We start from the raw sequence: 23343 nt of genomic DNA, 5'->3' as shown, positions 1-23343 counted from the left end.
GTATATCATGAATTTAACCTTAGGCAGCCAAAGTGTTAAAGGATCAATAAGTGGCCGCCGATTTTTGGCAACATTTCTTATTATAATCGATAGTACACAAAAAATATTTCAACACCGAAATGTAAAGAAAGAAGAAAGAAATGTAAAGCGGTTCCAGTAAGGAGCAGGAGCTAAAACAACAACATCCACCAAGTAAAATGATTGGAATGAGTGAGCCGTCTATCCAACCCTCTAGTGCTTCTTCTGGCATAACAGTTGTGCTCGTACTCAAAGGGCTGCTGCTGACACATAGCTGCCTGCTAGCTACCCAGCGAGGTGTGGCTTTGGAGGCATCCTGGCACGTTCTGATTGGGAAGGGTGTTTTTTTTATTAGGATTTTAAGGATTTAAAAATATTTCTTAAGTTCTGCCCAAAATCAACGGCTGCCTATTGCTCCTTTAACCCGGGAATAAATATCTTGACCAGCTAGGGCATAAAAGAAAATATTGTTTGTTTCCTGTTGGTTGTCAGTTAAGGCCATGGGTAGGTAGGGAATTTATTTTTATTTTTTTTATTCTTTCCCACGGCGACTATGGATAGGGAATTTCTTTATTTAATTAAAATGTTCACAACAACATGGATGCATGTACTCTGCCAGCATGTTTAATATCCATAATACTAAAGGTTTGACTAAGATTTGTATGAAACTTTATTGTAAAAAAAAAATATTTAAATATTTTTTTTTAATAAAAAAAAAGGAAATCATAAAATAAATTGGGTCGCACCTAAATCGGCAGGGTCGGTCGGCAACCGGAAACGAACCATTTTTTCTTTTAGGCCTAGTTCCTCATTTTCAATAAAAGACGACTAGCATTTAAATTTCTTGTCTCCTTTTATCACAGTTGGCATCCGCACCTGAGGGGGACTCTGTCCTGCACAAGTTCCACACCCCTCCTCCCCCGCTCCAGGTCCAGCCCCAACCCCAGCCCCAACCCCAGCCCCAGCCCCATCCCCATCCCCATCCCCATCCCCATCCCCATCCCCAGCCCCAGCTCCAGCCCCAGCCCACACCGCAAGCTGTGCCCCCGGCCTACACCGCCCCGCAGGTCCCCAACATCCACGCCTCTGGATCCATCAACCCCACGCCCGAACAGGTAGGCTGCACCGCAGGCCGGGAGGGAGCACAGCTGGTGTTGTTGTTGTTACACACTTCTGTTGCAGTCGTCAGCCATGATGTAACGTGTCTAGGGCTGTCTTAAATACTTCGAAGCTTCGAAGCTTCGAAGCTTCGTTCGATGGGCATGGGATTCGAATATGAAAAAAATGCGATTATTAAAAAAGTAAAAATAAATGTATGAATTATTATTATTATGATTTTTTTTTTCAAAATCAACTCTGCCTCTCTTTGTTAACTACAACAATAAATGCTGTTTGTTATTTAAGATGAAATCGGACTCGGCACGGACAGATTTGTGTTCATTGTGCTGCTTTTATAAAGCCTCAAATGACGGCTTACAATATTTCATGAAAGCAAAGTGTTTCGTTTGTCTAAGATTTAAAAAGGTTTAAACTTTACAGCACTGACAAAGTTGAACAAAGTGCTGTACAAGTCCCACAACATAAAAAAATATATATATATAAAAAAGAAAAGAAAAAAAGATAAATTTTTTTAATTTCGAAGCTTCTAATTAAAATTGAATCTCGGCCCGAAGCTTCGAATTCCAAAAAAAATCGAAGGTCAGCCCTAAACGTGTCGATGATGCAGCCAGATGATTTGTCATTTTAAAAGACTATATTTTGCGGCATATATAACATGCCAAGACAAATATTAAGACAAAAAACGGACAACTCTGGGTATGGCAGCCAGTCGTTATGAGGAGTCCACAAATTGTCAGGTTGGAGTGAGACAATCATCGGTTGTGTGAGATAATTGGGTTTTCCCATCAACTAGCCAAATGTTAGACTTACGTAGATAATTTGTTGTCTCCCCCGGTCCCCCCTCTCTCTCTCCTTTGTCTGTCTCTCTCTCTCTCTCCTTTGTCTGTCTCTCTCTCTCTCTCCTCTGTCTGTCTGTCTGTCTGTCTGTCTCTCTCTCTCTCCTCTGTCTGTCTGTGTCTCTCTCTCCTCTGTCTGTCTGTCTGTCTGTCTCTCTCCTCTGTCTGTCTGTCTGTCTCTCTCTGTCTGTCTGCTGTCTGTCTCTCTCTGTCTGTCTGTCTCTCTCTCTCCTCTGTCTGTCTGTCTCTCTGTCTCTCTCCTCTGTCTGTCTGTCTGTCTCTCTCTCCTCTGTCTGCTGTCTGTCTGTCTCTCTCTGTCTGTCTGTCTGCTGTCTGTCTGTCTGTCTGTCTGTCTGTCTGTCTGTCTGTCTGTCTGTCTGTCTGTCTCTCTCTGTCTGTCTGTCTCCTCTGTCTGTCTTTCTCTCTCTCCTCTGTCTGTTCTGTCTGTCTCTCTGTCTCTCTCTCTCTCCTCTGTCTGTCTCTCCTCTGTCTGTCTGTCCGTCTCTCCCCCCCCCCCCCCCCCCCCACAGATCTGCCGGCTGCGCAGTGAGCTGGACATTGTGCGTGGGAACACCAAGGTGATGTCAGAGATGCTGACTGAGATGGTCCCTGGGCAGGAGGACCCCTCCGACCATGAACTACTGCAGGTCAGCACCTGTGTGTGTGTGTGTGTGTGTGTGTGTGTGTGTGTGTGTGTGTGTGTGTGTGTGTGTGTGTGTGTGTGTGTGTGTGTGTGTGTGTGTGTTTATCAGTCAGTTATTGTCTGCAATTGATAAAGATGGAAAGACTACATGGAGAATGTATTTGCTTCGGTCCAATAATGATAACCACTAGGGGGGGCTACTGATGTGGGGGAAAGATCTGCATCTGCATCTGTCAAATGGTAACTTGATTTTGGATAGAAAGTTTACGCCAGTTAGTAGGCAACAATTTACCCCTAACTTGCCCAGTAGGGTCGTGCAACTAATTGACGCTTCGCTGGGTCCCGCATTGGATGATTTGATATGAGCTTAGCGATGGTTGACATTAGAATTCTACTCCATAGACTTGCATGCAACCCACAACCACTAGAGGTCGCACTAGAGCACCAGCATTGTCATTTATCCAATCAGGATTCTACATGGGGAAATGGGAAGTAGGGAGGGGACGCGTCTATTCGAAAGGCAACCGGTTCATGCTTCCGCGTTCGAGTTTTGCGCTCTGATTGGCCACTGCTGTTTCTGGGCGCACCAATCGTGTGACGGCGAGTTTGTCTTAGAGCAGGGCGATAGAACGCCAGCCCTGATTCCAAACTCTAACCGTAACCAACTTCGAAAGAGTCGTCTAAGCTTAACCAGTGATAAACTAGGCGTTAGGTAGTTTGCTGCTGGTCGAGGCGGAAATGGGCAAAGACACAGGCGTCACGCGATTGGGCGCACATGTCACATGACCAGAAACGTCAGTGGCCAATCAGATTAGCAAAACGCATGAACCGGTTGCCTTTCGAATAGACGTGGAGGGGATACATACCTGCAGCATGTGAACAACGAGATTAATTTTGGACCCGTCAAAATGTTTAAAATTATAAATTCATTAATCAATCATTTATTTGGGGGGGGGGGGAGCAATACTTTTATTCCACACCTTTCTAAAAGCTCTGTGGATGTATTATTTATAAAATAAAAATGTAAAGATTACTCTACATACAATTGTTATCTTAAGTAATCCATTCAATATAACGATTATTTTTTTATTAAAAATGCACACTGTAATCGTGCTGAAACACATCTTTGAACGAACTTGTGCTTCTTCTCCTTCTGGATTTCCATCACGCGAGATGCTTTGGGACATTTAACTGCCACCAAAGGCTTTGAAGCATCTATGCAGTCATTCTTAATCGATAATGTTTTTGTAATTGATTTATTCGATTCAGTTGATCAATGGTGATAAATAGCCTTGTTGTTTGGTTCCTACAACGTGTTCTAAGGATCGTCCGTGCTTTGATATTCATACAGTAATATAACAGTATGGCCTCTCTGGCCATTGTGCCAGTAATTGATTGATTTAAGCAATAATAAACTAGAGGGAGTACTACTATATTGTGGTTAGTTCTGTAGAGCAGTTGTCTACTCTAAGGGGGGGGGGGGGGGGGGGGGGGCTGAGCGGTTCAATAATTTTAAGTAGCCAAACGTTACACTATTAAAGACGAACTGGATAGTTGATGATAATAAACATTTAACTTCATTAGCTGAAATATTCTAAAATCATTAAGTCTTCTGCTATAAGCCATTCTCCCTTTCTGTGTGTGTGTGCACGCGCTCACGTCCCATCTCTGGTCTTTGGAAAGACCAGATGAGGTCAGAGGAGTTTGATAGTATTTACTGAGGATGGCCAGATAATGTTGATATTTAAACATAAAAAAATATAATTCATAATAAATGTATACATGATCGTGCAGCATTAAAAAAATTATTGTAGGACTGGCTTGGGAGAGGGAGGTAGGGTTCTACAATGTTGAAATTGGGAAGTTTAGACATAGTTTCGTTTTACAGAGAGAGTAAAGTACCGAAAAAAGGTACACCGTTGGGTTGCGGTATCGATTCCCAGGTAAAAAGAAAATTTTCCAGGCTCCGTGCCCCGAGCAGACCCACCGCGTAGGCCAGACAATGCCGTGCAGTGATTTAATACAAATGTAAAAGGAACTGAGACTAATTAAGTGTGGATCTAAAATAATATCCACTCAGACCACTAGAAAAGCATACTTGGCAGAAAATAACTTTCCCTTTTTTTCCTCTCTTGCTGGCCCAACACTCTTCACACGCACTCTCCAAGCGAGTAGAATCCATCCGATAGATTACAGTAATTGCTGCTCCATTTGTCTCTCTACACTGTCGATTTAAGTGGTGCGCCTAATTTTTGTGCTGGTGCGCCTAAAACCTTCAGTAAGGACGGAGCAGCAGTGGGAAAGTTAGTCTGGAGCCTGTAGATGGTTGTCTGAAAAAACCCATCTGGTGGTAGTCGGGTTAATGTTCCATCACATGTTATAAATCTATTACAAGATTTAAAGCAACCGAACGGACATTTCATGCAAGCGGCATTTTACAATAATACTCCGTTGGGCTGCTTTAAAAAAGAATATATATATATATATCACAAATTGAATCACAATCGCAATATCTCAGAAAAATTTCAATTCCATATTTTCCCCAAATCGTGCAGCCCTACTGAACATGTAGGAGCTGAACTGCACTAATGAACAGCTGTCTACTGAACATGTAGGAGCTGAACTGCACTAATGAACAGCTGTCTACTGAACATGTAGGAGCTGAACAGGACTAATGACCAGCTGTCTACATCAGGGGTTCTCAACCTTTCTGCTGCCAAGGCTCCCCTGTGTCCAATAAAATATTCCAGGGCACCCCTACATACGATAAAGACTTTTCCCCTCCTGTCTTTTTTGCTACAATGATGACAAAAGTGCTTGCTTTCAAAATAACATTTATTTAAGTGCTTAGTACTGTTGACATTGCACTGCTTGTAGTAGTCAATCAAATAGCATATTTGGATACGTTTGACCATTTCTCAAAAACAGAAAATCATTATAAAATAAATAAATAAATATATATATATATATATATATATATATATATATATATATATATATATATATATATATATATATATATACAGAAAAGGATCACCAAGTTGAAGTTACCATTTCTCAAGAAATATAAATAAATACAGAAAATAAGCACTCGTTCACTCAGTGGACATTTCTAGCTCAATGCAAGGTCTGCTGCTGCAGGCTAATAATACGGTCAATACATGGGGAGATCTTTGACAAGGCAACACGCATGTCATCCTCAAGGCTCAACTTGGCCCTATATTTAGTTTTCAGAGCTGTCATGGATGAAAAGCCAGCTTCACACAGATATTTGGTGCTGAATATGGTATCAACACCTTAACTGCTGCATCATCATGAGATACTTGGTACTCAGCACCACACTCAGACCAACATGTTTCCAGGGGCACTTCACTGAAACGAGCTCTCCGGGTGGTATCGGATGAGATTTCAATGAGTTCTTCCAAGAGTTTGGATGGAGATGTGTCAGGAAGCTTTGTCTCTCAATGTTCTCTGTAAAGGGGTTCTTTATCCAGAGTAACTTGGTGATCTGTGTGTGTTTTTTTTTAATAATAATAATGATTTTCTGTTTTTGAGAAATTGTCAAACTTATCCAAATATGCTATTTTCATGGGAAACAGTGCAGCTGCAACATATAGCACTTTAGTGATCATTTTCTGTAATTCTATTAAAAAATAAAAAAAAAAATTATTTTTGAGAAATCTCAAAGCACCCCTGGCAGCTCTCTGAGGCACCCCTGTTGAGAACCGCTGGTCTAATGAACATGTAGGAGCTGAACAGGACTAATGAACAGCTGTTGTGTACTGAACATGTAGGAGCTGAACAGGACTAATGAACATCTAGGAGCTGAACAGTTGTCTACTGAACATGTAGGAGCTGAACAGTTGTCTACTGAACATGTAGGAGCTGAACAGTTGTCTACTGAACATGTAGGAGCTGAACAGTTGTGTACTGAACATGTAGGAGCTGAACAGGACTTGCAGAGCCATGCAGCAGAGGATAATGGAGCTCATCTCCTGTGTCTCCAACGAGGATGTGACTGAGGAGCTTCTGCACGTCAACGATGACCTCAACAACATTTTCCTACGATACGAGAGGTCAGAACAAACCTACACGCGCACACGATCAACACCACTGACGGGTATGTAGAGAGCCTATACCAGAGGTCGGCAACCTGCGGCTAGTTCAGGGTTTTATTTCAAAGTCGGTCTACAGACACCAGTGTTTTGTCTCCTCTTTTGTGTTTTATTTAAAAATAGGTCTACACAGCCAGTCTTTTTTCTCCTCTTCATACGAGTTTGAGGTTTTCCTTTGTTATAACAGGTAAAAACAGCAATAAAAAGTCAAACATTTTCTTTTTGTTGCTTTATAAATCCATTAATGCAACAAACTGTGTGCTATAAGTATAAAGTATAATAAATCGCAAATTACTTTGGGTATGCAATTGTCAGGCGTTTTATGCTAAATGTGGGGTATGCTTGGGGATAACTATATATAAAATGTTATACACTGTTATCTTCATTTGAAGGGTAAATTGGTTTTGCGGCTCCAGCACACACACACACACACACACACACACACACACATATACACACACATATACACACACGCACCTCTAGCGTGACACTATGTGAGGACTTCAGATCAAAGCATAGAATCAAGGACACAGGCGCACGCACACACGCATGCACGCATACATATACACACACACACCTCTAGCGTGACCCTATCTATGCGAGGACTTCATATGCAAGCATGTTTGCATCGATGTGATCATTTCAGGGTATTCAAAAGTCTTATAAAGTATTAAATTCATAATTTTTAATTTAAGGCCTTAAAAGTTATTAAAAAGTTTTCAATGTAATTTGCACAGATTCAGATTTTTGGTGGAGGCAAGCCCGGCTGTCGGGAGATGAAATAATATTATATATATGAAATGTTTTTGTATTCAAGTCGTTGTTTTTGAGGGGCTACCGGGTGCGTCAGGCAAGAGCTTGTATGGAACGTGTGAGAATTGAAATTGGCACGCAAGTGTGTTTTTTTTTCTTTTTTCTTTTTTGCTAGTATGGTCCTGAAATTGGTATTAAAAAGGTCTTAAATTGAACTTGTTGAAACCTGCAGATGCCCTGCATTCGTACCGACATCAGTCCCCTTCCAGGCTCCTCTCTTCACACCCGTCTCTCTGTCCCTCCAGGTACCAGAGGTTCCGGTCTGGGAGGTCCTCCGTTCAGAGTGTCAACAACGGGGTGAGTTCCCAGGTAGTGAAGTGTCCCACGTCTTCACTGTCCCACGTCTTCACTGTCCCACGTCTCTCCCAATGCTCCCGAGTAGGGCTGGGCAATTATCGAAAAAATTATTCGCAATCTCGATTCATAGAATTCATGCAATCTCATTTCTAAATGATGACGATTTCTTTTGTATAAACAAATAATAATAAAAATTTTAAATATAAAAAAAAAAAAAAATACTTTACTTTTTAAATGATGACGATTCTTTTTTCGTTTTTTAACAAATGTTTTTTATTTTCCCTTTTTTTACATAAAACTAGACACACAATACATTAATAGTAGAAATCTATGATAAATCACAGGACAATGACCGACATAATAATAACAATAATGACAGTCCAGTATTTAAATCAAAATAAATGTAGATTAAAAGACATGCACATAATAAATACAATACAATACAATACAATACAATACATAATGCTCTTGCTTGCTCTTCCTCACTCTTTCCTTCTCCTTAAATGATGACGATTCTGACTTGAGTTATTTTGTATGTTACAAGAGACTTTTAAGTTTAAGTCAAGCACTTTCATATATGTTATGTTTAAGTTTAAGTCAAGCACTTTCATATGTTATGTTGTCTGTTTAAGAAAGAGTGCAATAAATGATTTTATTGAAAAAATAAGAATCGTGTGAGAGAATCGTGATCTCAACTCTTAGAGAGAAAAATCGTGATTCACATTTGAGCAAGAATCGCCCAGCCCTACTCCCGAGTTACTTCTCCTGTGCCCTTGGACGTTGTTTCATAGCATGGTGTTTTCTTTTTTGTTGTGGTTATTTTTAGCAGATGTTCTTTTTGTAATGTCAGTCATCATGTCGAACTTTGTCTGTCTCTAGAGCAGTGGTTCCCAGAGTGGACGCCGTGCACAATCTGCCCCATTTCACATTCTAATTCTACATAATGCACTTTACCACACGGCTTATAAAAAAACGGATTTAATTACACGTCAAAACGAGTTTATAAGCCGATTAAGCATATTAAGAGTTCATCATTTTAAAATGGCATATCAAATTGAATACAAGTCCTGTTTTCACAATCTTTCTCTCTTTCTGTTCTCGGAAGCAGGCCGCAAGTTATTGTTTTTAAGTATTGTCATAACCTATGCCTGTGTGCTTTTTACCTCTGCTAAATGATAATTTCATTGAGAATATTTGTAATATGTTTTTGTAATATTATTTTCATTTGAAATTGTGTTTTTAGGGGCTCATTCTTCTCTGCTCATAAGGAATTTAATTCTGAAAATAGTGACTTGTGTATCTGTTTAAAATATGCTAAAAACAAAAGGATGTTAACCTCTTAAGCCCTATCGGCCCGGTACCGGTACGAGATTTATTTCACGTCATAAATAGATCAATACAGTCTGTAACTGAGGGGTACAATTCCCTGACTGTATTACTAGATATGATACTTACTACCACTACCTTTGTACTTAATATTCGGCCACCCAGTACTCGGCATAAATATATTATGATGAACACTGTCACGTAGATGAAACGGATCCAACACAAATGTACGAATTAGAAATAGGTCTTTATTTCTACACAGCGATGGTGTGTAGAGCAAGCACTTAATCAAATCAATCACATTTATGAATGGGAATTAGTATGCACTTTTATGGCAAGAGTATTCGTCGGTATATCAATAGAGAATGTCCAATCTCTGAAGGCGCAGGTGGTACATATACGACCTGGAATAGTTAAGGAATAACAGCAATTATACTTTAATGATTATAGACTGGATACACTAGGGGGGGTTAATCCGGTCGCTTGTAAGCCGACAGGAGTAGGAAGGGGGGGGGGGTAGAGTCCGGCTGCCTCATCCGGCCAAGGGTATCCCAGGTGAACCCACTGTAGTGCCGTTCAATGCGCCGGCGATCCTTGGACCGCAGATGAAAGCAGATGGACTCTTTGTGGGCCGGCGTCCTCCGGTCCATGGAGGAGAGACGTGAAGCGACCTCGTCTTGCAGAGCGTCTCCTCACCTTGCGTCCTCTCCAGGGGGGGGGGTTCCAACACACGGCAGTGTCGGGGGTCTTTATCCATGGAATAATCAACGTATACAAAGCATAATCCGTGCCTGGGAAGGCGGGCTGTCGTCGGTAGAATAATCCGGTATACAGGTCCACTCGCTCGTCGGCTCTGGGGCTCCTCGGGTGCAATCTCACATGGAGTCGATCATCCTGGATAAGCAGCCAGTTTTCTGCCCGAAACGATGGGGTGCTGACTACGGTAGTATTCTCACCGCACGAAGCACTATATATTAACAGACTATTATTAGCTTAATAGACTACGTCCAACTCGACGATATAGTGCCAAATATGACTATTCAAATATTAATATACACGATGTCTCAATACCGATGGTAGGCCGAACTTGGCCTTACTCCCACACGTGGCGTCGCGGGGAGGCTTTACGTCTGTGACTCTATTGGAGGGTAAGAAACTGGACTGAAAAAGGAAGTCCTACTTTAGTAGCGCAGTATATATACGCACTATGAACAAATAGTCCCATTAGTGGTGCGGTAGCCAGATTCCTACGCGGAACTAGGACTTGTTCGTACATGTTGAGCGGTACGTTTGAACTGGGTCTGGGGGGTATGGCAGCCTGGCACCAAGGTCTCGACCAATAGTAGAATGGAGACTATTATGGGATGTTCAGTAGGCTAGAATGGATATTCAATGCATATTGTACAAGGAATATACAAGGGATATCAAGGAATATTAGAGAATATACAAATACAATTAAATATATATATATAAATAAATATATATATTCGGTTTAATCTGGCCCTTCACAACAGCCACCCCCTGATTGGTCCCAGACCTAATCAGTTAAGCAGAGACAGATTAATCGCGTTGTCTATTTACACATAAGGGTTTGCTGTAGGGGTCAGTCAACTTCACAAAGTCATAGGGTTATAGGGTCATGGTCATCATCGATTGTGTCTGGGAGTCGGGGCAGTTCTATGAGCCTCGCCACGGGACGGGTGTAAGTGCGACCCTGGACAAGCACTTCAGCTGCTCGGACCTTGCCGTCGGCACCGGTGATCACTTTGCTTACGCGGCCGGCCGGCCACATAGCTCTGGGCAGTGATTGATCAATAATCATGACGACTGTTCCTTCTGTCAAATTGTCTCTCTCCTTTACCCACTTCTGGCGGGTCTGTAGAGACGGTAGGTAGTGCAGTAGGAAACTGCTCCAAAACTTGTCGGCTAATACTTGGCTGTACCTCCACATTCGTCGGCCGTTCGCTTCTTCAGGCCGGTACATTGTCTGGGGTAATGCAGGATCTAGCCGCCCCATCAGGAGTGTGTTGGGGGTAACTGGGTAGATAACAGTGCTCAATCCACAGAACACAGGCTTCTTATTTTCCACCTCCTCTGGACTTGCTTCCCTCGGGATAGGCATGGGCCACTGTCCTTCCGGGAGTCTTAGGAATGCGGGGCCGTCACTGTAAGCATTGTGACGGGTGAGGTCATCCAGGGGCATCCCCCGGGTGATGACGTCAGCTGGGTTCTGTTTTGTATCAACGTAGCGCCACTCTGTTTCTCCGGTTAACTCTTCGGTTAAGTCTTGAATCTCGGTGACTCTGACTCCCACGAAGACTTTGTACTTGCATGAGTCCGATTTGATCCAGGCGAGTACTGTCGTGGAATCTGACCACAGGATTGTTCTAGACACCGGTATGGTGAGCTCACGTTGGATGAGCGTGGCTAGGTGCGCTCCGGCTAGGGCTGCGCAGAGCTCTAGACGTGGGATAGATTGTTGCTTGCGTGGGGCTATTCTCGAGCGGGCGAGGACAAATGCTGTGTAGATCTCTCCCCCCTTTTCTTGGGCCCGCAAGTAGGCTACTGATCCGTATGCGACCTCTGAGGCGTCACTGAAGACGTGTAAGTCCATTTTACATGTCTCTGGCCTCACCGTGGGTGGGAAGTAGCTTCGGCGCATATTAACGCCTGGGAGTGAGTGGAGCTCCATCTCCCACTCTCTCCAGGTGGATGCAAGGTGTGCGGGAATGGGGTCGTCCCAGCCCTGGTCCTTGTCCCACAATGCTCGTACAATCATTTTTGCCCTGGTGGTGTACGGTAGAATACATCCTAGCGGGTCATATTGTCGGGCGAGTGTTGTGTACACACTCCGTCTGGTGGTCGGCGCCGCCGCCGGCCTTCCCTGCTCCGTAGTCAGGGGCTTGTGTCTGTAGTGAAGCGAATCTGTTTTGAATCGCCACACCAATCCCAGGGTCATCTCCTGGGCTTCTCCCGGGATTGTAGCCATCCAGGTCTCGCTGCTGGCTGCCTTGTCCTCGGAGGAGAGGCTGCGCAGTACTTGCGGATCGCTGCTGGCCCACTGCCTGAGATCAAAGCCGCCTTTGATCAATGAGGCGCGGAGTTTAATCAGGAGAGCCTCGGCTTCTTCCTGGGTTGAAAGGCTTTGTAGACAGTTGTCTACGTAGAAGCTGTTCTTTACGCTGTGTCGGACCTCTTCGTCCGCTGCTGGGTCCTCTGCTACATGTTTCTGTAGTGCAAATGTAGCACAGCAGGGGCTGCACGTCGTTCCGAAGGGGAGGACTTCCCATTGGTAGATGGCTGGGTGCTCATCTCCTGGCTTCTCTCTCCATAGGAACCGTAACAGGGGCTTGTCCTCCTCTACTAATCTCACCTGCAGGAACATTCCTTTAATGTCCCCGCTGATGGCCGCCTTTTCCTGGCGGAAGCGGAGTAGAACGCCGAGTAGGGAGGGGCCGAGTGTGGGACCGGGCAGTAACTCTTTATTCAGATTTTGGGATCCGATCTGGTAGCTGCAGTTAAATACTATGCGGTCTTTACCGTTGTGATGGACCTTGTGGTGAGGCACGTACCACGATTCAGTGGTCTGGTCAGCCTCTTTAATGTCCATCTTTGTGACGTGTCCCGCTGTGATGAGCTTCTCAATCTCAGCGCGGTATACACTCTCTTGGGCGGGGTTCTTGGCTAAGCGCCGCTCCGTGTTCAGCAGGTACCGTTCTGTGGCGTCTGTCTTGGCGTGGAAAGTAGGCATTCCTTCTCGCCGCAGGAGTGGCGTGGCGTATCTCAACACGCCGTTGACCGGGACTCTCTTGGTCCCTGTCTCGAGGAGGTGAATGGCGTAAATGTCATCTTTAGAGCGAATGTCTTTCTTTCCGTTCTTAAAGGGCATTTGTTCCAAGGTCCATAACCGCTCTACGTGTTGCAGGAGTGCGGTTTCTCCCTCTGTGACTCGGGAGTGGAGACATCTAGTGGCTGTACTTCGGTTGAGAGATTTGGCGAGCGGGCCTTGGAGAGTCCATCCCAAACGGGTCTCGACTGCTGCAGGACAGCCTCGGGGTCCGGTATGAACCCGGTCTATCGGGACAATGAGGTCTGCATGGTCGGAGCCTATCAACAGGGTCGGCATAGCATTGTCTATGAGCGGGATCGGTAACTTGCGCAGATGTGCATATTTCTCCATCAGCTTGGCGACGGGGTATGTGTACCGCGACAGTCCTATTTCTTGGCTGGTGAAAGCGTCTGTAATCTGGTACCGTCGCTCAGGCTGGCCGCTTGCTGCGATAGAGAATGAGACATTCTCGCCCTTTATCGTCTTCAAATCTCGTCTTATTGTCCGAATTGTCATTTGGGTTTCGCTTCCCCGCAGCCCTAGCTGGGCCGCAGCGGAGGCGAGCAGAAGGGTCTTCTCTGACCCGTCATCGAGGACGGCGTAAGTGTCCAGGACTTTATTCTGGTAGCTTAGTGTCACACGCACTACTTTTAGGAGTACTCGGGCTCCACTGCTGCTGGCGGGATCGATGTACATGACGCTCGCTTTGCTGCTGGATGGTGCGGGTGAAGGGCGCCGTCTGTTACTGTCGTGAAGTATGTCCAGATGGGCTCCATCGCACTTGGTGCACCTTTTCTTTAAGCGGCATTCGGCTGCCATGTGTGAGCGCGCACAGCGAAAACAGCGCTTGTTGGACTTTATCCATTGACTTGCTTCCTCCGCGTTCAGCTTGGGGAAGGAGTCACATTGCGCTAGCCAGTGTTCTTTCTCACAGTAGGGGCACACTATCTTCCACTTCTCCGTTCTGGAGGGGGTACTGTGGCTCCTGCTGCTCGGTACTGACTCCGATTGGTGCATCACAGTCACCGATCTTCTTCCATCATTTAGTCGTCTGGTTCCTTCTCTGGAGCCAGGGGTGCTCCGTCCGAATGTATCTAGCCGTAGGCTGCTGACTTCTCTCGCCAGGAAGTCTGCTAGATCGAGGAGGTTCGGTTCGGGGCCATTCGGGTCTCGGTGGTCTCTCTGCCGCCTAAAACGCTCCTGTCGAGCGGGCGGCAGCTTCTCCAAGATCCTTTCCACATTTGAGTTGGCGTAAAGTTCATGCCTCCCCTTCTCTCTCTGCGCTCCCAACATCCCTACCAGGGACTGCACTCTGATGGACAGGTCGTCCAGTGCTCGATTGTCTATTGCTGGGGGTAAGCGGTCGATGTGTCGGATCTCCTGGATCACGTAATCCCATATGCGCCCATACCTCTGGTCCAATGCTACCAGCGCTGCTGTGTATGGGGTGGTGGAAGTCGCGTAGGCGAGCGCTATATTATGTGCGCGGGGTACCTTTAAGTGCTTCAGTAGGATGGCGTATTTGTGGCGTTCATCCAATACATCCACCAACATGGTCTCCAGACACATGCGGAGTTCTGTATACTGGGCCCGGTTCTCTTGGGTGAAGTCGGGTACCATAGGCGTGCCAATGTATGACGCTGACTGTGGATACATCGGCGAGCGTTGGGGGAGAGGCCTCCTAGGCGAGTCTCCTCCCGCTCCTTGGTATGGGCTGGTACCGGCAGTGTACCATGGCCCGCTTGTCCAGGTGCTGTTCCTCGGTGCGGGTCGTGCGTCGTGCTCACCCGTGTATAGAGTCGGGGGTCTGTAGCGCAGCTCCGCGGGAGTATAGCCTGGGCTGTACCGGACATCCTGGTCCGGTAGAGTGCTGTGCTGTCGTCGGGCGTGGTTCTCCTCCTCTTCGTCTTCGTCTTCAGTTAGGTCATCCAGTGCTTGTAGTCTCTGGTTTAGCCTCTCCACAGGATATGCTGCTCCTTCCCGGTTGCTAGGTCTCGCTTGGACCGGTGGGGGGAGGTGGTCTGTGGGGGGTATAGACCTCGTCTGTTGGTCAAGTTCAGGGTTGTTTACTCGGCTAGGGGATGCCGCCCTGGAGGTGTGTCTAGACGAGTTCCTGGAGCCTCTGGCGGAGGGAGAGGGTGTTGTCCGTCTGATCAGCTGTTCTATTAGTTGCGCTTGCTGTCTGTCGCGCTCTGCGTCCCGTAGAGCACCAGCAGCTGCTCGCTGGCTGTCTGCTCGGTCTCGGGCCACATTCTCTTCCCTCTGAATGCGTCTTATTTCTAGACGTATATGCTCTTCTTCGCTCCGCTGCTGGATCTGCAGTCGGTCGCGTTCAGCAGCGGCGTTCAGGCTGATGAGGAAGGCCTGCTGTAGGGTCCTCTCTGCCTCGCTGGGAGAAGGCGGTTGTATAGGGGAGCCTTCCCTCGGGGTACTCCTTGCGGAGCCTTGGAGCTCTATCTCCACGGTGCTCTCCCCGTCTTCTTCCGTGCCGAGTTCTCTCTCGGTAGCGTTGTATTCCTCCCGGGACTCATCGGGGACTACTTCTTCAGTACTGGCGGGGTGTGAAGTCATGTCTGGTTCCCACTGGTCCCCACCGTGAACTTGGTCAGTTACATTAGAACCCGTAGGGGCCTCTATGGTCGGGGTAGTCTGGGCGTTGGGGTTAGACATACTTTTACTTTCTAGTTTTACCGCGTTTACTGTTAGTAGAAGACTAGGTTGTTGACTGACAGCGTAAGCCTCTAAGTACTGAGGGAGCCGTCGTTCGCGCTGCGGGCGTTGGTTAGGAGGATCGTTTCGTGGAGTGTTCATCATAGGCCATTTCAATATTAATAACACTATATTAATATTACACTAATTACCCTCCGGCTCGAAGGACCAATTGTAACTGAGGGGTACAATTCCCTGACTGTATTACTAGATATGATACTTACTACCACTACCTTTGTACTTAATATTCGGCCACCCAGTACTCGGCATAAATATATTATGATGAACACTGTCACGTAGATGAAACGGATCCAACACAAATGTACGAATTAGAAATAGGTCTTTATTTCTACACAGCGATGGTGTGTAGAGCAAGCACTTAATCAAATCAATCACATTTATGAATGGGAATTAGTATGCACTTTTATGGCAAGAGTATTCGTCGGTATATCAATAGAGAATGTCCAATCTCTGAAGGCGCAGGTGGTACATATACGACCTGGAATAGTTAAGGAATAACAGCAATTATACTTTAATGATTATAGACTGGATACACTAGGGGGGGTTAATCCGGTCGCTTGTAAGCCGACAGGAGTAGGAAGGGGGGGGGGCTAGAGTCCGGCTGCCTCATCCGGCCAAGGGTATCCCAGGTGAACCCACTGTAGTGCCGTTCAATGCGCCGGCGATCCTTGGACCGCAGATGAAAGCAGATGGACTCTTTGTGGGCCGGCGTCCTCCGGTCCACGGAGGAGAGACGTGAAGCGACCTCGTCTTGCAGAGCGTCTCCTCACCTTGCGTCCTCTCCAGGGGGGGGGGTTCCAACACACGGCAGTGTCGGGGGTCTTTATCCATGGAATAATCAACGTATACAAAGCATAATCCGTGCCTGGGAAGGCGGGCTGTCGTCGGTAGAATAATCCGGTATACAGGTCCACTCGCTCGTCGGCTCTGGGGCTCCTCGGGTGCAATCTCACATGGAGTCGATCATCCTGGATAAGCAGCCAGTTTTCTGCCCGAAACGATGGGGTGCTGACTACGGTAGTATTCTCACCGCACGAAGCACTATATATTAACAGACTATTATTAGCTTAATAGACTACGTCCAACTCGACGATATAGTGCCAAATATGACTATTCAAATATTAATATACACGATGTCTCAATACCGATGGTAGGCCGAACTTGGCCTTACTCCCACACGTGGCGTCGCGGGGAGGCTTTACGTCTGTGACTCTATTGGAGGGTAAGAAACTGGACTGAAAAAGGAAGTCCTACTTTAGTAGCGCAGTATATATACGCACTATGAACAAATAGTCCCATTAGTGGTGCGGTAGCCAGATTCCTACGCGGAACTAGGACTTGTTCGTACATGTTGAGCGGTACGTTTGAACTGGGTCTGGGGGGTATGGCAGCCTGGCACCAAGGTCTCGACCAATAGTAGAATGGAGACTATTATGGGATGTTCAGTAGGCTAGAATGGATATTCAATGCATATTGTACAAGGAATATACAAGGGATATCAAGGAATATTAGAGAATATACAAATACAATTAAATATATATATATAAATAAATATATATATTCGGTTTAATCTGGCCCTTCACAACACAGTCCGTATTAAGTAATGTTGCATTTCTTTTTCAAATGTAGCCAAGAGTAAAGACCCTAACCCTATCAAAACAGCAGTCAAAGTGTATATTTTCAGCACTGTTTGTTTACCACTGATTTTAAGTGTTATTAGCTAAATATGAGCTTATAAAAATGTCTGCACATTGCATCGTAAAACGGACGATTTCGACGTGAGAAGAAGAAGCACTCGTAAAATCGTTGTAGTCCTAAGAAAGAGGAGACCCAGGGCGACATTTCATAAAACAAACATTTTCTGACGTGATTTTCGTTTTATATAGCTCATGGGTCGAACAAACCTCAGCGTTATTGCCATAGAATACAACGTATATTGTTTCTTTACCTTTCTGTGAACGTCTAGAATCTGGTGAAAAATGGCGGAGCTATGGACATTATACAAAAGTAACTGTACTTACCTGTACTTAAACTGTACGTATCTTCTAGTCTGACTCTGGAGAAGACTGTAAGCGCATTTCCCATAATGTTGGCGTGTTCCTTTCATAGCTTCAGTTCCGACATGCAAAACATATTTTCGTTTTCTTTTCAGGGGTGCCTTGGTAAAAAAAATAATAATAATTTGGGAACCACTGGTCTACAGTTGCATGTTACTCTACATTACCAGTCTAATCACTGTTACCATGCCAACGATATACGACATCTACTGTCTTCCAGCACAGGGCATGTTAATGGTATTCATTGTGTCTCTTCCTTTCTGTCTTGTGTCTTCTTTTATTATGGCTAGCTGAAGCAGGCAAGTATGAGAGTATTGTCGCCCTCCCCGAGTAACGAGTCCCGCGTGTCTCTGTGTTTTCACCCCGAGAGGAGCTGTTGAAACATGGCTGAATAATATGCGCACCCCCCCCCCCCCCACACACACACACACACACATTTGATTCACCCCATATGGCATGTTTTGACCACGCCACACCCCCCCACAGTAACTCTCCCAGAATCCGAGGCAGATTGATATTGGATGCAGATTCAGAGTTTTTATTTGCCACATGGAAACAATACAATCATAACGTTTTTCATACAAAATCATAAATACCATACGATGGACAAAAGGAGCAGGAAGAAGAGTAAATCTTATAGTTACCTGCCCCTTATTCCTAAACTAAACAAGTATTACTTGATGGTCGGCGTACAACCTAATTTACACAAAATAATAATTTATACCATATACAAAGAAACAAACAATCCACAGTTTAAACAAGAAAAAATTAAATGATAATAATAATAAAGAATAAAAGAAAAAAGAAAATATCTCACTATTCAGATCACATTTGACTTTCATACTGACTAAATATATATTTTTTATAATTCTTTTTGAATTGACAAACACTATTACATCCCTTAACACTGAGTGCTAGCAACGCGTTTTGTCGTTAGTTCATGCCGACCGCTGAGTGCCGCCAACGCTATATAGCGTTTGTTTGTCCTATTTTTTTTTTATTGGTGATTTGAATTCATATTTCATCAATCGAGCCTCAGGTTAGTGTTGCAGACTCTCTCTGAGCTAAATTGGGAAGATACCGCCCCCTATCGTCTCTCCCTGTGTAACTGCACCCCTTTAGTTTAGACTGATGGGCGGGGGGCGGGCCAGTTTCCTCATTTTACTTTTCCGTAAAGACAACTGAAGAATCCATTGTGATCGCCGGCCCGGAAAACGCGTGGATTATGTATTTACAGTACCCAACGCTGAATCAATAAACGCGATCGATATTTGGAATGGCGATCAGGAATTGGAATAATCTTTTTGGATAACATCTGATCTGAGGTAAGGAATTAATTTTACCAGTCTTAGGATAATCAGAGCTATTTTCACAGAGATATCTGTGTGTGTGTGTGTGCGATCAGGAAATGAGAGAATCGATATTTCAGCCCGCTTCTATAGATAATGCCGATTATCACGGAATCTTTATATTTTCCTTGAAAACGAGGGCTTTTCAAAATGCTATAAAACGGAAATGAAGCGATAAAAACAATCTGTTTCGACAATGTTGACTGCAAACAAGTCATTGATAAACGATGGGCAGATTAGACACATAATTTAAGACCGAGATTGGTGCCGGCATTCAACCACGTTTTACCATGTTAACCAGTGGCACTGGAAGTGTTCATAACTGAAGGACACATCTGTTTAAGTGTGGTACGTGCAAACTGATGTTTAAATGGTTGATGATGGGAGAAAGCCTTTTGTAATGGAAGTACAATGAATATCCTTCATTTGGAGACTGTTTTGCATCATCTCAAGTCATGGTTATGGTTTGAGAGATGCAAACCATCTTTAGATCTCGCCATGAGGGAAACATTGTGTTGAGTGAACGACTAGCTAAGAGCAACTCCTCCAGGGATAATACCCCCCTTGAACCCCCCTTACTCCCCTCCCTGCTGTCCTACCTTCTAAAGGGGAACATGTTTTTTGCTTTATTGTTCAGCCAACACCCAAGGTCACAGATCGTCGCTATAGCAACTGAAAGTCCTGCCAAGAATTGGGATGACAAAATGTTTGTTATTGAGTTCCATGGTCTTGAGTCACTCTTTATTTTCTCATTCTTCCCCACCCATTATCCCTGAGAAGATATGTACAAACCTCAGTTGTTTCAACAATATAGCCAGAAATAACATCACTGCTATGGACCCCCCCCCCCCCCCCCCTTAACTCATTCACGGCCAGCCGTTCTATCCATCCTTATACTCAATGGGCCACCGCTTTAAAAGATAGGGATTTTCACTGTGCAACGCGGTGTTTGCAGGGTTATATTCTATATTATAGCTATGGAGACAATACTATGGCTCATTTGACAGTAACTATCCCTCGTCCAACATGTGAAAAAGAATACATTTGTTCATGTATACATTTGCGTGTTATACTGTGGTGAATATTGTATAGTTTGAGTGATCCTGGCTAATTCCTGGTAACTGCGTTATGGAGCGATATGTGAATTTAGCTAAAAGCGTTCGCGTTGCTCGCTTGGACACGCTACTATTTCCAAATCAAAGGTATATAATAGGTATTATGTTTCATCATGAATGCATGCATGAAAGGAGGGGGGGTAGTTTTTTGATGCTTTGATCGCCAGCAACAGCATTCGTTTTGAATACTACATACATTGATCGGCTGGATTGATATGAAATCATTGTAGGATCAAGGTGGAATTGATGTCAGATAGTCCTTACCTTTTGATCGGGGTTATTCCAAAAAGAATATTCCAATTGTCTGATCACGATTTTTCCAGTATTGATGTCGATCGGGTCCCTGACATGAAGTGGCACAAGATATGCCTCAAGTGTGCTGAACGCTTTTCGAAGTGCTCGGATGAAGCGATTTACTTGGCTTGGTCTAAATTCTCCGCCCGGGCGACATTAGATGCGACACACAGTGTGAAATAAGGTTTCAAAAGGTGGGCGATACTGCCACCTAGCAGTATTCGGCCGGTATTGCACTCTCGGGGTCTCAGAATGATTTCCTATGGTAACACCGAGGTCCGTGAGACTGTAATGAATAAAAGAAAAAAATTGCCAAAACCCGACTATACTCGGGTATGACGCTCAACCGCTGCTAGTGAGATAACCCGACTTTACTCGGGTCTGGCGCTGAATGAGTTAAGAAAAAGCTTTGCATAATTAGTTGCTTTCCCTTATCCATGGACATTCACGTTTCCCTGGCGTTAACCAGTAACTCCGTCTCACATTGTACATACATTTACTCTCATTTCAAACAACGCTATTAATGTTTTTTTTCCCTTTTTTTAAGCATGTCTAAGGTTCTGTATTATATGCCCTCAGACTTACATAAAGTGTTTTTTTTATTTTGCAGCATTTGAGCCAGTGCCCCAAAGGCTTTTTTCTGTGCTGCTTCCACACTGACGGGTAGGAGTGGTGTCTCCCTGTGACGTGACCGCTGTGCCGTTGTCCGGCTTCTCTCTCTCTCTGCCAGGTTCTGAGTGAGGCCACCGAGGACAACCTCATAGACCTCGGTCCCGGCTCCCCGGCTGTGGTCAGTAACCCGTCTAATGCTGCTCCGACCGGCCTGCCCCCCGCCCTCACCGCGCCGGCAGCCAGGCCCTCCTCCCCTGCCTCCTTGGCCTCAAGACTGGCTGGGCTCGGTATGTCACCTACACCCCCCCCACCACCACCCCGCTTCCTGTGCCCACGGGTATCGTCCTTTAGCCGAGCTCTCGTTGTAAGCTGGTTTTAGTATTCAATTCAGAGACCCTCTGGATCAGAAGAAAAAAGTCTCCTCCTCTCAGAGTTTATCATCCTATCTTATTTGTCTACAGGGAACACGAGAAACGGACCAATTGTCTGCTGTTTTTGCACAATTTCTATTTTGGCTTTAGCCCTCTACTGTCTCTGAGTAATTATTAGAGCTCGACCGCTACTGGATTTTTGGGGCCGATACCGAGTAAAATATTCAGCGGCCGATATTCTTCATATATATATATATATATATATAATGTGTATTATTATATTTGAGCTGGAACCAAGCTAGTTTGCATTGCATATTATATTCTATATTCTGTTCTAAATGGCTTAATCTTCACTAATGATGAATTTATCTTTTTATTTAATAAGTAGGTATATATTATATATATATATTTTTTTAAGCTAGTTATGAGATGCATTGTGTGTTGACCGAGAGTATTGTAAACAATGACTTGAGTATTATGACTGAGTACATGTAAACAATGGAGTCAGAGCGTGCTCTGCTGGACAAACTGTGACGACGACACCATTTCTAAACGACCCCAAGCATTCCTCTGCATTATGTTCTGTAAAAGGTTTTGATATCGGCACCTTATCGGCCATCATATCCACCGATATGTCTGTGATAGGCCAATATGGTCCAGTACTTCTGACACGTCACTGGTTGTTCCTCAGACGTGGGTGCAGACAGTGTGAGCGGCACCTTGAGCTCGCTGCCCAGCTGTAAAGCAGCTCCAGGCCACCAGGACGACTTCGACATGTTCGCCCAGACCAGGACCGCGGTGGTGTCTGAACCACGCATGGCGTAAGGACACGTCCAGAGATCTAATATCAGGCAACACACTCCAGTCACGTTAGGTCAACTTTATATTTATATAGCCTTTTATGAATACCTAATCACTCTTTGTTTGACCGTGCTTTGTGCAAAAACAAAATAACTTAAAACAAACGGAATAGAAACAATAGGAACAATGTCCAAATATTGATCCACACAACCCTCTCTACCATCTATGTCTCACGCACACACACGCATGCACGCACGCACACACACACACACACACACACACACACACACACACACACACACACACACACCACTGAGGCTGCTCAGCTCTGGCCGTTAACTCTTATTTTGAAATGGAAAGGTGTAGTAGAACAGAGCAACTAGGGGGTGGCCTGGAGAGGGGGTCTGTGCCCCCCGTCCGGGAGGCAGAACAATGTGCAATAAAGACAGCCATTTGCATTTGTAATTGCCTGCAACTCAAAAACAAAAATTTTATAAAAACAGCAAACACAAGGGTAAGTTATTTATTTGAGTACAGTGTGTAAGTTTGCACAATTGTTTAACGTTGAACACGAAAACACACGCACGCATGCACGCACAGAGGAACAGAGGACAGACAGAGCAATCATGTATTGGACAATGATGCGTCTGTTTCTAAGCTGGCCCCAAGCTTTAACTCACATTTTTGAGAAAGTGTTGTTTTCTTGCAGAATGCTATTTTCTAAGGATACCAAATACAATACACTGTTTTTTTTTACTATATTACTATCGTGGAAAAGTCCATTTATTCCAGTAATTAAATTCAAAAAGTGAAACACTCATATTATAGATTCATTACACACAAAGTGAAATATTTCAAGCCTTTATTTGTTATAATTTTGATAATTATGGCTTACAGCTAATGAAAAACCAAAATTCCGTATATCAGAACATTTGAATATTGTGAAAAAATATTGTAGACTCAGTGTCGCATGCTAATCGGATCATTAACTGAAAACACCTGCAGAGGTTTCCTGAGC

At 44.6% G+C, this 23343-nt stretch overlaps 1 protein-coding gene across 2 annotated transcripts in view; it reads left to right on the top strand.

Annotated features, from left to right (window-relative positions):
* Positions 1-23343, top strand: part of tom1l2b (target of myb1 like 2 membrane trafficking protein b) — a 49915-nt gene that overhangs the window by 14120 nt on the left and 12452 nt on the right. For both annotated transcript variants that reach the window (XM_084322712.1, XM_084322711.1), the window contains exons 6-11: positions 882-1133; positions 2504-2620; positions 6559-6692; positions 7790-7841; positions 21272-21440; positions 22216-22345. In XM_084322712.1, the coding sequence (XP_084178838.1) occupies positions 882-1133; positions 2504-2620; positions 6559-6692; positions 7790-7841; positions 21272-21440; positions 22216-22345 (854 nt within the window). The remainder of the gene's footprint in view (positions 1-881; positions 1134-2503; positions 2621-6558; positions 6693-7789; positions 7842-21271; positions 21441-22215; positions 22346-23343) is intronic.

The sequence above is a fragment of the Notolepis coatsorum genome, assembly GCF_963971535.1.
Source record: "Notolepis coatsorum genome assembly, chromosome: 10".
In the NCBI taxonomy this organism is placed as follows: Eukaryota; Metazoa; Chordata; class Actinopteri; order Aulopiformes; family Paralepididae; genus Notolepis; species Notolepis coatsorum.
The sequence above is the reverse complement of the archived record's forward strand: the minus strand, read 5'-3'. Positions and strand labels throughout refer to the sequence as shown.